The sequence below is a fragment of the Cucumis melo genome, chromosome 2, assembly GCF_025177605.1.
Source record: "Cucumis melo cultivar AY chromosome 2, USDA_Cmelo_AY_1.0, whole genome shotgun sequence".
Lineage (NCBI taxonomy): Eukaryota > Viridiplantae > Streptophyta > Magnoliopsida > Cucurbitales > Cucurbitaceae > Cucumis > Cucumis melo.
This window is the reverse complement of record NC_066858.1, coordinates 26,136,849-26,151,044: the sequence shown is the minus strand read 5'-3', so window position 1 is coordinate 26,151,044 and position 14,196 is coordinate 26,136,849. Positions and strand designations below refer to the sequence as shown.

The 14,196-nt window shown below is 34.5% G+C and overlaps 2 protein-coding genes across 8 annotated transcripts; one reads left to right on the top strand and one right to left on the bottom strand.

Moving 5' to 3' along the window:
- The first annotated feature begins 4,091 nt into the window (after nucleotides 1-4,091).
- LOC103502267 (uncharacterized) lies at nucleotides 4,092-7,069 on the top strand. Its single transcript, XM_008466135.2, has 4 exons — nucleotides 4,092-4,489; nucleotides 5,125-5,383; nucleotides 5,623-5,817; nucleotides 6,384-7,069. The coding sequence occupies exons 1-4, from the start codon at nucleotides 4,398-4,400 to the stop codon at nucleotides 6,777-6,779; spliced, it is 942 nt and encodes a 313-aa protein (XP_008464357.2). The 5' UTR covers nucleotides 4,092-4,397; the 3' UTR covers nucleotides 6,780-7,069.
- Nucleotides 7,070-8,430: 1,361 nt separating this feature from the next.
- On the bottom strand, nucleotides 8,431-13,597 carry LOC103502269 (probable beta-1,4-xylosyltransferase IRX10L). Of its 7 annotated transcripts, none has more exons than XM_051081472.1 (5): nucleotides 13,162-13,503; nucleotides 11,458-11,919; nucleotides 10,613-10,997; nucleotides 10,240-10,481; nucleotides 8,431-9,158 (listed from the first exon to the last, which is right to left on the bottom strand). In XM_051081472.1, the coding sequence occupies exons 2-5, from the start codon at nucleotides 11,499-11,501 to the stop codon at nucleotides 8,645-8,647; spliced, it is 1,185 nt and encodes a 394-aa protein (XP_050937429.1). In that variant the 5' UTR covers nucleotides 11,502-11,919; nucleotides 13,162-13,503; the 3' UTR covers nucleotides 8,431-8,644. The 7 variants fall into 7 exon arrangements, with proteins under 7 accessions (XP_050937429.1, XP_050937430.1, XP_008464358.2 ...); XM_051081473.1 differs by having other exon boundaries at nucleotides 11,458-11,838; XM_008466136.3 differs by lacking the exon at nucleotides 11,458-11,919 and having other exon boundaries at nucleotides 10,613-11,001; nucleotides 13,162-13,597.
- Nucleotides 13,598-14,196: the final 599 nt, after the last annotated feature.

Genomic DNA, 14,196 nt, shown 5'->3' with positions numbered 1-14,196 from the left:
TGAGGATATGAAAGTATGGCTAAGAAATGCTTAACAAATTAAAAGTTGTCATCTATAGCAATAAGGTGCACCTCCCTTTTCGATGGCTCACTTCTAGAAGCATTCAAGACAAGCAAGGATGACGTAGTCGGATCGCAATATATAAAACTAATACGATACTTACAAAAGGACTAAAACATAATTGCATAATCTACTAATGATATATTACTATCTTTTGGATCATTTATTAGTGATTATCAATTATAAAATCGTGTTATTATAAATTTCACATGTGTTCATTACAAGTCTATTAATGACGACTTTTTTAAGGTTGGTTGGACATTATATATTTTGTAAAACTCTTTTAAGGTTGTTTGGACCACATATTTTGGCTATAGCAATTTGTAGTCATGCCCATCATATAAAAGTAAAATAATGAAATATAACAAAAATATATTACGCAAGGGAAATTCTATAAATGTGTTTTTCTCATGGGTGAATTTTTGGTTACTCAAAAAAGCTCATGGGTAGGGTTGTACACAAGTCAGGTTGGGTTGGGTTAGAGCAACTTTTTGGACCAACTCGAATTTTTGATTTGATTACTTCTTCAATGCAACTAACCTAGATAGAGTGAGCAACCTAACCCAACCCTCATATTACTAGGTTGTATCTGATCTTTTAGTAAAGAGATGTGCCTTCGACTAAAATTGAACAAGCAAGATGATGGTTATCTTGCAATCAAAAGACATCGTCGAGACAGAGCAATGATTGACTACATAGTGACACCAAAATCGAGAGAGAAGAGGCAGGGCTAGTGAATGTACGTAAGAGAAAGACCGATCCTCAACAAAAGAAGGTGTGAGATACAAAAAAAGACAGAATGTCAAAAGTGAGAGATAGAAAATGAAAGAGAGACGTCAATGGGCAAAAAATTAAAAACGAAAGAGAAGTGAAGGGGTTGTGGCATTGAAAAGGTGGAATGAAAAAAGAAAACCCTCAAATCTAGTATATACATTTATTATATTTAAAATTGATTTGATTCCGTAGAACAAAAAATTTACTTTTATGAACTTGTGAACCGAACTAAACTTGTCGATTCTTCAGAATCTCAACCCATATCAAACCAAAAATTTCTCAAAGTTAAGGTAATGATTTGGGTTGGGGTACTCGAGTTAATTTTTTCAACACACTGCTACTCATGGGAGAACCCAAGAGAGCTTAGAAAGAGCTCAGGAGAACCCATGGGGGAAGCTTATATGAGCCTATAAGAGAGTTCAAAAGAAGCCTAGGAGAGAGCTCATGGGACAGCCTAAGAGAGCTTAAAAAGAGCTCGGTGGGACCTATGAGGTAAGCTTAGAGGAACTTAAAAAGAGCCTAAGAGGAGTCTAGAAGGAGTTGAATAGGGATCTAAGAGGTGCTCAAATAAGCCTATGGGAGTGCTTAAGAGGATCTTAAGAAAGTGTAAGACAACTTATGAGAGAGCTTAAAAGGAGCTATGAAATGCCTAGGAGAGAACAAAAAAGAAACTTAAAGGTGTACAAGAGAGCCCAAGAGGAGCATATGAGAAAAGCATAAAGAGCTTAGAAAGAGATCAATGGGACTCATGAAGTAGGCTCAAAGGAGCTCAGATGAGCCTAAGAGAGAGCTCAAGAGGAACACTCTATGGTGAAGAGCTTAAATAGCTCAATGGACTCGAGATAAACTAAAAGGGTGTGTTTGGGGGAGGGAAAGAGTTATGGAGGAAAAAGATTATAATAATCATAGGATTATGATAATCCTAGTGTTATAATAATATGTGTTTGGGGGAAATGTTATTTTTTGTAGTGGTATGGTAATATGTGTTTGGTGGAAGACATGAAAGGTAGTGTTATGATAGTATGTGTTTGGGGGTGGGATTATGATAGTAGGGTTATAATATTATATGTTTGGGGGAAGAATTATAATTGTAGTAATTTAAAAAACAATAATAGAATTTAGATTAGGTTATTTAGGTAGGGTAATGTAGGGTTGTAAGAAATGAAAAAAGAAGAGAAGATATGGTTAATTGGGGATTAGGATAATCCTAATCTCCATTTATCATAACTCTTGGTTCAAACACGGTTTGAGTCAATTTCCTAATCATTTTTCCCTAAAGCTCATCCCAAACATACCCAAAAAGAGTAAATTCATAGAAACCTAGAAAAGAGCTTAGGAGAGTCCTAAGAAACTTGGAGTTGAAAGAGACTAGAATAGAGCTAAATGTATTCATGAAAAGAGCTTAGATAACTTAGTGGAATTCATGAGTGGATTTAAGAGAAGTTAAAAGAGACTGGGAAAGAGCTTTTTCCCCCTCTTTTCATAATTTAATTTTGTTGTATGTATTCTTATTGTATTCATTTGCATGTTTAATTTGTTTAATTTTTTTTTGTTAATTAAATACTTCTTTAACTCTTTGAAAAATATCTATGTTTCTAATTTATGTGCAAAATGTTTGTTTTTTTTTCTCCATAATTCAATTCATGAAAAGAAATCACACAGCAATTAGTCATAAGGTAAAAATATATTATTATGTCACTTTTATTTATTCGAATGAATATATAACTTTTAGGTTAATTCATAAGGTAAAAAAGGTCGAGATTGTTCAAATGAGTTCACGCTAAAAAAGCTTTTTACATAGACTAAAAAGCTAAAAACAAAGTAACTCAACTTGACCAATTTGAGTTCGAGGATGGCTTCTTCAAAGTTGGGGAAGCAATAATTAGAAAAATTCGAAAGATTTTAGGAGTGTTCTCACCTAGTGCTCGACCGAAATGAGAAAAGTATTGAGGGCTTAGCATATTTTGTGAGAATATCAAATGATTTGTATTTTAGGGGTATTTTGGTCATTTTATATATCACTTATTTTTTAATAAAAAAACTTACTATCTCAGTGACGCACTTGGTCGAGAGAAACTAAAAAATTTCATTGAAATAGTTTTTAAAAAATTTCATTGAAATAGTTTTTAAAAAATTTGGTAAGAATCTCGAGGTCGATTTCGACCGAAAAACAAAATCACAAATTTTCCAAAATTATACTATTTTTTAAATGTAAAACTAAAATATTGTTAATTTTGTCAATTTTTCAAGAAATAAGGGAGTTTTAGGTTTGAATGGTTCAATACTTATTTTATTCATTAAAGATAATTAACATGTAACCAAATATAAATAGTGTCAATTAATGGTTCAATCAAATTAAGGGGACTAAAATGTAAAATAGTCATCTAAGTTCAAAATCATTGGCAATATATACAGAGCTTGTGATAGGAGTGTTCAAATAGCCCTAGAACCTGAATAATAAATTATAAGGATTGACTTGGATTCAAGTTGACCCAATCCAATCTAAATTTCTAATATTATTAAGGAAGGGGTATTTTAAAAAATATAACGACAAAATATTTACACAGAACACAATTTAAAAAACGGAAAAAGCCAGGCCCATAATGGAAAATATAAAAAATGTACGTCAACCACAAATAATATATTTGGTACACAACGTTTAAATTTGGTACAGGATTGTTTATATTTGTTTACACAATCATTTATTTTTTCAAGATTATTTCGTACACGATAATTTAAATATGACTAAACAATTTTTTAAAGATTTTTTTGCACACCATCGTTACGATTTATGTATCGATCGTTTACATTTGACTACTCCAATCTAAACGATTTTGGTTAGGATTCTTCGTACACAAATAATGGAAGAAAGACCATAAAAAGGGACAAACCTGTAATATTTGACCAACATTCGCCTAATTTGTTGCAGTCGTAAATATATTATCAATTTGTTATATTTATGAAAAATATCCTATTATTAAAATATATATTATAACTTATAGATATAATAATTTAATACTAATATGAAATTTTATTAAAGTTTGTAATAGTTATAACATTTTAGTTTTATAAAATTTTAATTATTAAAATTTATGGTCGACAAATTTAAGTATTTTAAATTAATAAATAATATATAAAAATAAAATAAAATAAATAGACAACCTAACCCAGAAATTGACCCGAAAATTCAAATTGATCCAAAAAAGTAATTTACTAACCCGGTCCATCCCAATCCATTTACACCTTGGTTGTAAATTAGAATCAGTTGGCTAGTTTCCGAGAATTAAGGGGGTTTGACCCAAATTATGGACAAAGCTATGGTGGTCGTTTCTTGTTTATGTTTTCCCTGTTTTTGTGGCTTATGATTTCCCTGTTTTTAGATGTTAATCGTTTAGATGGCATTCCTCGGATCCCCCTTGCTAGTAATGAAGAACGAATAGGCAGATATAGAAGGGTCATCGTCGAAATTAACTCTCCTCCTTCTCCCGCCTCTAACCCTAACCAGCTAACGGTAGATTCCTTCTTCTATTTTGTTTTTAATCGGAAGTTTCAGACAAACGGAAATGGGCAAGAAGGAAAGAGCTAAGGAACGAAGGGAAAAGAGAATGCAAGAAATATCCCTTCTCAGGACCATTCCTTACTCCGATCACCAGAGGTCTGGATGCATCACAACTCACAGACCTTGTCCTTTTAGCATCTACCATTCTTTTTTCGTTTGTTCACAACTGAACCACGATTTATTGGATACCCATTTCAGCTCACCTATTTACTATTTATTATTTGTATCGTATATTGTACCCAACTAAATTCAATCTCTTCGGCTTTGAGATCAAAGCGTATTATCACAATTAGTGTACGGATTAAATTACCTCAGCTTACATCATTTGTGCCAGATGAAATTATAGTTTGTTAATCCAGAATTTACTTCTCACTGCCTTACTTTTTTTTTTTTACTCCGGAAGATGCTATTCTCATTGTACAAAAAACATCTTCATTTAGGTTCTCTAATATTTCTGTTAGTCTTTTACATGTAGCAGATATTCCTTTCTCTGTATTGTTTCGTGCAAGATATCACAATTCTTTATCCATTTCCTGATAAATTCTTCACAGAAACCATGTTCTAGTTTCATTCTTGCGTTTTTTTTTAAAACTTCAGTCACGCATTCAGATAGCGTCATTACTAAATGATGTTGTACTTGTATCACTCTTCATCTGTCTGATTTGGTTTCTTTTTAGCATTTTTTTTTTCTGAACAACGCCCACTTTTTATGTTTCTGTGTCCCTCTACAGGTGGTGGTCTACAGAAACCATTGCAGTGGTTACTGGTGGTAACAGAGGAATTGGATTTGAGATTTCAAGGCAATTTGCAATGCATGGAATGACCGTGATCTTGACTTCAAGAGATGTTTGTGTTGGCCTTGAAGCAGCTAAAGTTTTACAGGAAGGTGGCCTGAATGTTGCCTTTCATCAATTGGATGTCTTGGATGCTTTATCCATCAAACAATTTGCTGATTGGCTGCTACAAAACTATGGTGGTTTGGATATTCTGGCAAGTTATCTTACTTTGAACTTTTCTTTATATTGGTCTTATTGGCTAGAAAGGAGACCGCTTTGATTTTCCAAAGTCTGTTCCAACTTTCACGAGCAACATGTAGAATTCTAACTAAACACTTACTTCAGAAAAAAGCAACAGTGCTTGAAATCTTTTAAGAATTAAGAATTATTGTTGATGATGATTTAGATGACATAACTTCCAAATTCCCCATCTACGTGCAACTATGTCCGCAGATAAATAATGCTGGAGTCAATTTCAATCTTGGGTCTAGTAATTCTGTAGAGTTTGCTCAGATGGTTATTGCAACTAACTATTATGGCACCAAAAATATGATACAAGCTATGATCCCCTTGATGAAACCTTCGTCTGCTGGTGCTCGCATTGTTAATGTCAGCTCAAGGTTGGGCAAGCTGAACGGCAGACGGAATGTAAGTTGAAGTTCTTACTGCCTTTCTCAAAATTCTTTTCTTCTCTATTTGTCTTCTCTATTTCATGGATCAAGTGGAGATGAAGAAATGCTGGGGCTGGTATTGTAATTAGGTCTGAGTAATTGTATCTTGTTTTGTGCAACTATTAATATTCATGGGCAAAAGCACAAGCTATACGTATTTCAGATAAAAGATTATTTGAAAATGCATACAGTTTTTTAAAATGAAAACACAAATTACGAAAATATAAGAAATTAGAGCTCTTCTGTGGGATGTAAGTGATCATGGAGGGGAATGAGCATTTGCAGTTTCCTTGTGATTTTTTTTTTAATTAAAAAACATGAAGGGGGGCATTAGGCGCTGATGGAATTTATGCATACGTAGAATTTATTCTCTTTTATGTGAACTAATGAGCGCCCAGTGATATTTATTCGAGTATGGTTTAGTTGTGGGGGGTGTCTGCTAATGAATTTTCAATTGGCAGTGACCACAATTTATATGTTTTTAGAATTTTTATAATGCTGATCTCGCATTTTCTTCTATATTATTTTGTTGTTTCATTACAGAGAGTGGAAAATGTAGAGTTTAGAGAACTACTAAGCAATTTGGATACACTCACAGAAGAAGTAATTGATAGGATTGTGTCTACTTTTTTGCAACAAGTAGAAGATGGAAGTTGGGAAACTGGCGGGTGGCCTCAGTTGTCAACTGACTACTCTGTATCAAAACTTGCAGTGAATGCATACACCAGGTTAATGGCCAAAAAATTCACCGAACGACCCGAGGGTCATAAGATTTATGTGAACTGCTATTGCCCTGGTTGGGTGAAAACTGCTATGACAGGATTCGCTGGGAATATTTCAGCAGAGGAAGGGGCTGACACTGGCGTCTGGCTTGCCTTACTTCCAGATCAGGCAGTGACAGGTAAATTTTTTGCAGAGCGACGGGAGATAAGCTTCTGAGAGCAGGATGAAGATCAATAATCCAGGAATTTTGGAGTTTGTGTAATTGTTTTGTGCTTTGAGAGCTAGAAACTGTGTCGCGGAAGTGGGGACTGAAAAGTTAAACAGCCATAGATTTTATTTAAATGAAATCTTGTCAAGCACTTCCATTCTCGAATCTCATCCCTCAATTGGTATTTAGTTTTAGCTTTCAAGCAATAGTTCTATCAAAAGTGGGGTTAGAGCAGATATATGTATGGATGGCTAGGAAACTTCAAATCATGTGGAATGAGCTACTTAATTTCATAGAAGTGCGATCAAAATGGTTCTCTTGTTTCAAAGAACATATATGGAATACTGCTGAATATGCAGGTCGCCGCGGCCTCTATTTTGGGATTATGCATATCTTGACCAAGGTAAAATTTTTTGTATAAGGGATCGACTTTCTAAATGAAGTAGAAGCCGCAAGATAATACGGTTACCCCATTTTTTTTTTATTTAGTTTAATAGGAACTTCAGCCTTGTGCATGACAGTTTGATTTGGTTTTGATCAAACTGCTTTGTTAATCGCATTCGATTTGGTTTGGAGGATGATATTTAGGTTAATAACCTGATTTCAACTCAGGAATGTGATTTAAATAGTTACAATTTAGTTCTCATAAATGGACTGAATTTTCTTAAACATCCATCTGTATCAGATAAAATATGCTGTTAATTATGGTAGTTAGTTTATATTAAGTTTGTTATTAGTCAGTTTGGTAGTTTATCCAAAAAGGGGAAAGTTGATATTCAGCTCAATTTTAGGGGAGGTTGAGGTGGGTGTTCAAGAACCAAAGGATTAGGGATTGAACTCATTGCTTGGGCATGCGAAAGAGCTGAGAAAATAAAAATTAGATTATTGTTACTACTTTAAAAACAGAGTTTGGAAAAAAATGAACTTATTAACGATAGAACATAATTTATTAATTATAGACTTTTATCACTAATTAATTTGTTAATTTTTTTAGTGATTATAAATTTGCTTGATTTGTAGATTTGGAGTATTTAATCAGATCCTTAAAATCCATTCATAAGCCTTTTCATATCTAAAATATTTTCAAATTTGCTTCACCTATTTTAGTTCTTTTTTCTTTTTCATATTAGAACTTTTGAAGTTATAAATGAGAGAAAAAAATTAAATTAATAAAATTAAAAAGGTTTGAATCCTCTCCTTTATGGTCTTGAAGAAAATTCAAATTTTCTTCTTCATTATCTAATAATATCATACAATATTGTTCTCTAATTATTTGTATAAACTAGCATGAGACCATATTGATTTATAACTTGGTCTCACAACCAAGCTTCAAAGCCTAAGAACGAGAGAAAAGCAAAAAGGGGATAGTGAAGAAGAGGAGAAAAAGAACAAAAAGAAACTGCTTGCAAGAATACGTAACTGTAAGGGTTTAATTGAAAATAAAAACAAAATGAATAAAAGCTTAGAAAATTTTGTTACATTTACCATTATTCGAAAAGGTTGGTACATAAGTACTCTAAAATGTTGGTATATCATTAATTACTTTTTACTTTTAAGATGTTACCGTTGCAATTGGGGGTAGGAATAACGTGGGTTTGGATGCAGCAGAAAAAGTAGATGACAGCAATTGGTTTTTAGACTTTGGCGATAGCTGATATCTTAAAGAAGCTTGGAAATTAATCTTGATGCAATTATAACCTCCTCAGAACTTAGCAAGATAACTACAAATGTAGCAAAAACGTGTAATATTATACTAAATTTACACTATAGATGTAAAAAAATGTCTATCTTTTTACTATAAACCTCGAGGCAGAGGTTTGAACCCCCACCTCACCCATAGAGTGGAGAAAAAAAAAACGCTTTTACTGAAACTTTACCAGGGCTTCAAATCACCCACCGGACCTGCGGTCCAATTTAGAATCTTCTCACCGGCCTTAAGGTAGACACTCCTGTCGTGAGGCAACTTACGGGCAAGTCCATTCAGGACCTGGTGAAAAGCATCTCCAGGTTGAGCAGGCTGTGGAAATAGCATTGCTTGTTTCATGGAAGGATTTGCTAATAGTCTCTGCTTTCTCAGTATCATTTCAAGTGGGATGGACGTTAATATCGTGTCCAAGTTAGCAACATCTTTCTCGTCTAAAAACACCCCAATTTCTTCCCAAGGAATTGCATCTGCAAAGGGCAGAACAATGTCGTCCGCTATGATAACAGGGATGCAACCAAATATCACAGCCTCGACCAATCGAGGGCTCCAAGGAGCCCATCCAAGCGGGCAAAGACAAAACACAGCTCGCTGCATGTCCTCATAGTAAGTAGTTGGATGCTCCGTTGATATATCAAAAAGAGGATTATCCTTGAAGTTCTCCCACACAGCAGCTCTTGCACCTCTGTTAGATTACAAAATAAAGTTGGGGCCAGGATTAGTAACATACCATGGAATCTGCTTCTATTCCATCTTTTTAAGTAAAATTTGTGTAGTTATTGACTCAATCTGAATCTCTGAGACGGAAGAGATTGCATTTCAGGTCATTTAGATGATAAAGCATCCACCATTTCTATGTTCTATATTGTAATTTTGGCAACTCGTAGTATCTACCAGTCCATTTATGCTCAAATAAATTAAGACCACATTTCTAGTACATTTTTAACAGAAATATATCTAGTGTCTTCATGTTTTTTTTTTTTAACTCTTAGACTTCCTTCAAGTATTAAATGTTCAAGAAAAGAAGGAAGAAAATAAAAAACAAACAAACAAGCAATTAAAGGATTAGGATACCAAAAATGGTGCTTTATAGATAGATTAGAGAACTGTTTTTTAGATTAAGGAACTATTCTACTTGGGTGTATTTTTTAGATACAGTTTTACAGACTAATCTTGTAAAATTATATTCTATTGTTATTGGTTATTTTTGAAAGATAAAGAATAAAAACTAAACAATCAACCAAGAAAGTATATAAATATATTTCTCTTCTTAAAAAAAAACTACTTTTTTTTTGCTACAACAATCGGTTATAAAACTTACGAAGACAAACATCAAATAACTGGTTTTTGTGGCAATAAATAATAAAATAACAAAAACAGGAAAGAAAACACAAGAAAATAGCAAAAGATCACTTTTATTTTCTGCTAGTGTTCGTCCTAACAACGATATTTACAAATTACCAAACAAGAACTTTACATCAAAAGAACTTTTGATGTTATAAAACAGAAAAATGCTTTAACCTGTGACTTCCCAACAGACACCTAAGCTACCTTATCTAATATCCAGCGCATTCATTTTAAAAGGCAAAATTATCATAGTTTAAATAACTAACTAAGAAGTTACGGGTTCAATCCATGGTGGTCGTCTACCTAGGAATTAATTTCCTACGAGTTGGGTCAGATAGGTTGTCCCATGGGATTGGTTGAGGTGCACATAAGTTGACTTGGACACTTGAAAAAAAAAGAAGCAAGATTATCCGTAATACCTTGCGTAATAACCACCTTCAGGATCATTCCCAACATCATAGAATAGTCCACGAAAGTAAACAAAGATGGACCTAGGAGTTTTTTCAGGAATGAGGTGGGCGTGCATTTTTTGAGGAGGAGCATAAGGAGGAATTGTAATTGATCCCTCCTTCAAGCAAACATGATTTCGTTGTCCAAAAGTCTGAACCAAAGTAGCACGTTGTAGCAAAGGAAGGATTCCTCTTTCAATTGCCTTCTCTTCCTGCAAGGGAGAGTCTAATATGTCAAAAAAAACAAAACGAACACCAAAAAGATAATTTAATGGGAAATAGTTATATAACAAAGATGGAAAGTAAGAAAAGGAGGAAATAACAGTGAAAAGTATTGGCTTACTTGATAGTGAAAGCAAGCCCCAAAATCGTGGGGCACGACAAAAAAGTGATCAGCCCCTTCCGTCCGGTTCCAGTAAGGCCAGTTTGAAGAAATAAGTTGTATGGCACTTCTCATCATTCGAGGGGACTTAAATGGCAAAGGGAGACCATTTGGAGTAAGGTCGCAAGTTGTATAAACTGGAGTATAAAACCAGTCAGCTTCTTCAGGATTAAGGGTTCGAACAGGACTAGTTAAGAGAAAGCGATGCATAAAGATCTCGGCTGCAAACATGTGATTAAGACATCTAGGATCTTTCTGGAGAATTTTCTTGTTGTATTTACTAGGAAGCTCATAGACAAACACCTTCAACCTTCCCACGGGATTATCCTCCAAAACATCACCAGCACTGCCTACATCAGTGTAAACAAGCGTAGTAACTTAAAAACTTTCATGGCAAGTAAAAACCTCCGAGACGGATTAATAGTCTTTACAGATCAATTCCACCACAGAAAGTAGTTGTTAATTTCAAGAATACAAATGAATGACATTGACATCTTGGGATCTAGGCAGCTAAGACCAACACACAGTATGATTTTGATAGGCCCCATACCACTAAGGTTAATGTGAGGAAGCTATAACACAGAAAGTAGTTAGTAATTTCAAGAATACAAAGGAATGACGTTGACATCTTGAGATCTAGGCAGCCAAGACCAGCACATAGTATGATTTTGTTAGGCCCCATATCACTAAGGTTTATGTGAGGAAGCATATGAGGAAGGGAGGTGAGCATGTCTAGGGAAGATGTTAGTTATTTGTATGTGGGCTCCGGACAATGATGCAAGTTAGGGTAAGGTGAGGGATCTTACGTGAGGGGGCATATATAAGAGGTATGATTGTAAGGGAGAGGCATCTGAAAATTGATCTTTGTAATTGTTCTCTCTGGAGAATTGGAGAGATAGGGAGCTCTCAAAACATCCCTTGTTCTGTTGATAAATAAAATTGAAGGTTGAAACCAATCAGATTTGTACTTCCCTTATGTCACATTAAGCGTAGACAGGTCATCGGTGAGCTAACAGTGTGCTGTTATTTAGTATTCTTATAAGCTATTAAATGTTATACTCCCTGCAAGTCTGTAACAACTTTGCCTGGGCCTCTGCTGAACTGATGCTGCCTTTGTAGGAACTCATACGAACATCTACTGCTGAGTCCGACCCCTCACCTCAACCTAGGGCGCAGCTCACCCTCCGCTGGTTGTTAAAGGCTTAGAGCTGTTAAGCTTTGTATTTGTTAAATTCTTTTTTCTTATTCATATGAAACCTGAGAGTGTACTGCATAGAGAAAAAGGCAACAACCCCAAGGACATGGGAAGAGATTGCCACCACTCAAAAAACTATGTACATACCATTTCCAGCCAAGAAGAATCAAAGAAATGGGAAGTTAGAAAAGAATTTGTTGCTGCTATGGCACCACCAAGAGGCTAAAAGATGCACATTACCACAGAAAATATCTAATTTAGAAGAATTATCTAGAAAAAATGTTAATTTCTTTCCACCCCACAAACGGGCTCAAACTGTAGAGCCCCAAAGAGTCTTCATCTTCTTATTTAACCTCCAGCCGTTGAGGGCTTATACCAACCAAACATCAATTCATTAAGGGAGCCAAATAAACAGCTCAAAAGCACTACACAAAAAGTCCCACCAGTTAGGGAAACAGCATTGAGTTTTTTTTTAACAGAAATGAAACTTTTCATTCAATACACTAAAAAGATACTAAGAAGAGACTAATGCTCAAGAGATAGTGGTATAATGCTCCATGAATTCAAAGACAATCTTTAGAATAATGAATAAACAAAGGCTGGAAGCCAATTTATATACTGAACTGACTGGGATCATATACTAAATGAAGACAAATTTAATATCATATTATCTAACATCCTGTAGAAATAAAAACAACAACAACAACAAAAAACCTCTACATTCCTTACAACAAGCTCAAGGACAATAGTCTCCTCATTAAGGAGACCAAAAGGCGGAATAGTGAATAAGGCATATGCCTTGACAAAATAAGAAGAAAATTACGAAGAGATGGAGGCTTGGACATCAAGGCCAGTTAGCGCGAAAGTTGCCAGACCATCAGGTGAAATTCTTTTATCTTCTTGAGTGTCTACTCAATTATATGGAGTTTTTTCCAAGTTTATGACTCTTATTCCTCAGCGGAAATTCAACCCAGATCAATTACTTATGCACAACCACGCTATCTATCCTTTTAAACAAGGATATCTAGAAACCTAGCCAGATAAGGACAAGAACCCGTTAAAATATCCAGAAACATGTAAGTCGCAAATAAAGCCAAGGAAATAGGGTATTGGCTATCATGTCAGGGAGAAATTGGTTGATCTATAACAAATTAACGAATCAAAGGTTAATACCGCAAAAACACAAGAAGAAACCACAAGAAATGAATTAGAACTGCAGATCAGAAAGAAAGACAACAAATACAAAAAATAGAACCAAACGAAGCCGTAAAATATAGAGTGAAAATTTGTAAAAGCAAAAGTTATAAAATCCTACCTGAAATTCGTTCTGTGCGTTGACTCCTTTCCCGCACGATTGCATCAGTTGTGATCAAGAAGGCAGCAAACAGAGGAACGAAGATAGCCCAGCTTAGACTATTCATTTCTAAAGGAACACCCAATAAAATCTAAATGGCAAAAATGGACAAATGTATACTAAAGGAATATGTATTGTTTTATTTCGTTTAAAAGATGGCTATCAGACGAGGAAATCCCAGAAGAAGAAGATGGAGCTGATGAAGAACGATTCTTGTGAACTGTGAGGGCAGGCTGGTTGGAGAAATTAGATGGGAAATTGCAAAAAATAAAAAAGAAAAAAGAAATAAGATACATTTGGGTGCATTAAAGAACTTTTTTAAATCAAAACTTAAAAAGAATAGTTTGGAGAAATAAACATGTGAAATCTCTAACTTACCCCGATAAATTTCAAAAACTTTTCTATGACTGATATGCTAAAATGTTTTTTTGCAATTTGAAATGCCATAATTACCCTTATTTAAAATAAGATTGTTCAAACTCTCAAACTCTTTCTCTTCTCTTCTCTTCTCTTCTCTTCTCTTCTCTCGTATTCTCTCAAATTTGAGTGATTGTTCGTCTCCCTTATTTCTCACGTCTCCCTTATTGATATTAATGGAAAAATAAAATTTAATTGGCATTTTTTTTATAAAAAATGAAATGTCCATAACGTAGTATAGCTCTTTTATCAGGCCTTCTATGTTGAAACTCCAAAAAATTAATTATAGGTTTATATTAGTTATTGTGTCTGTCACACGCCCACCCAAGCTTGCCCTTGCAAACTCAAGGGAAATGTGACCTAAGCGGAATCAGCATTCTCAAGAGGAATGCGAACAATGCCTAATTTCTTAGCCCGCTTAATCTTAGTATGTGATACAACAAAAGCCACGAGACAATATTTTAGCATGCACTACAAGAAAAGGGTATCTCCCGACGTACAAAATCGTCAAGAGATAAATGAAAAAGCGTCGGAAAAGGATCTCCCAATCGAAAAAGCATCAGAAAATGATCTCCTGAT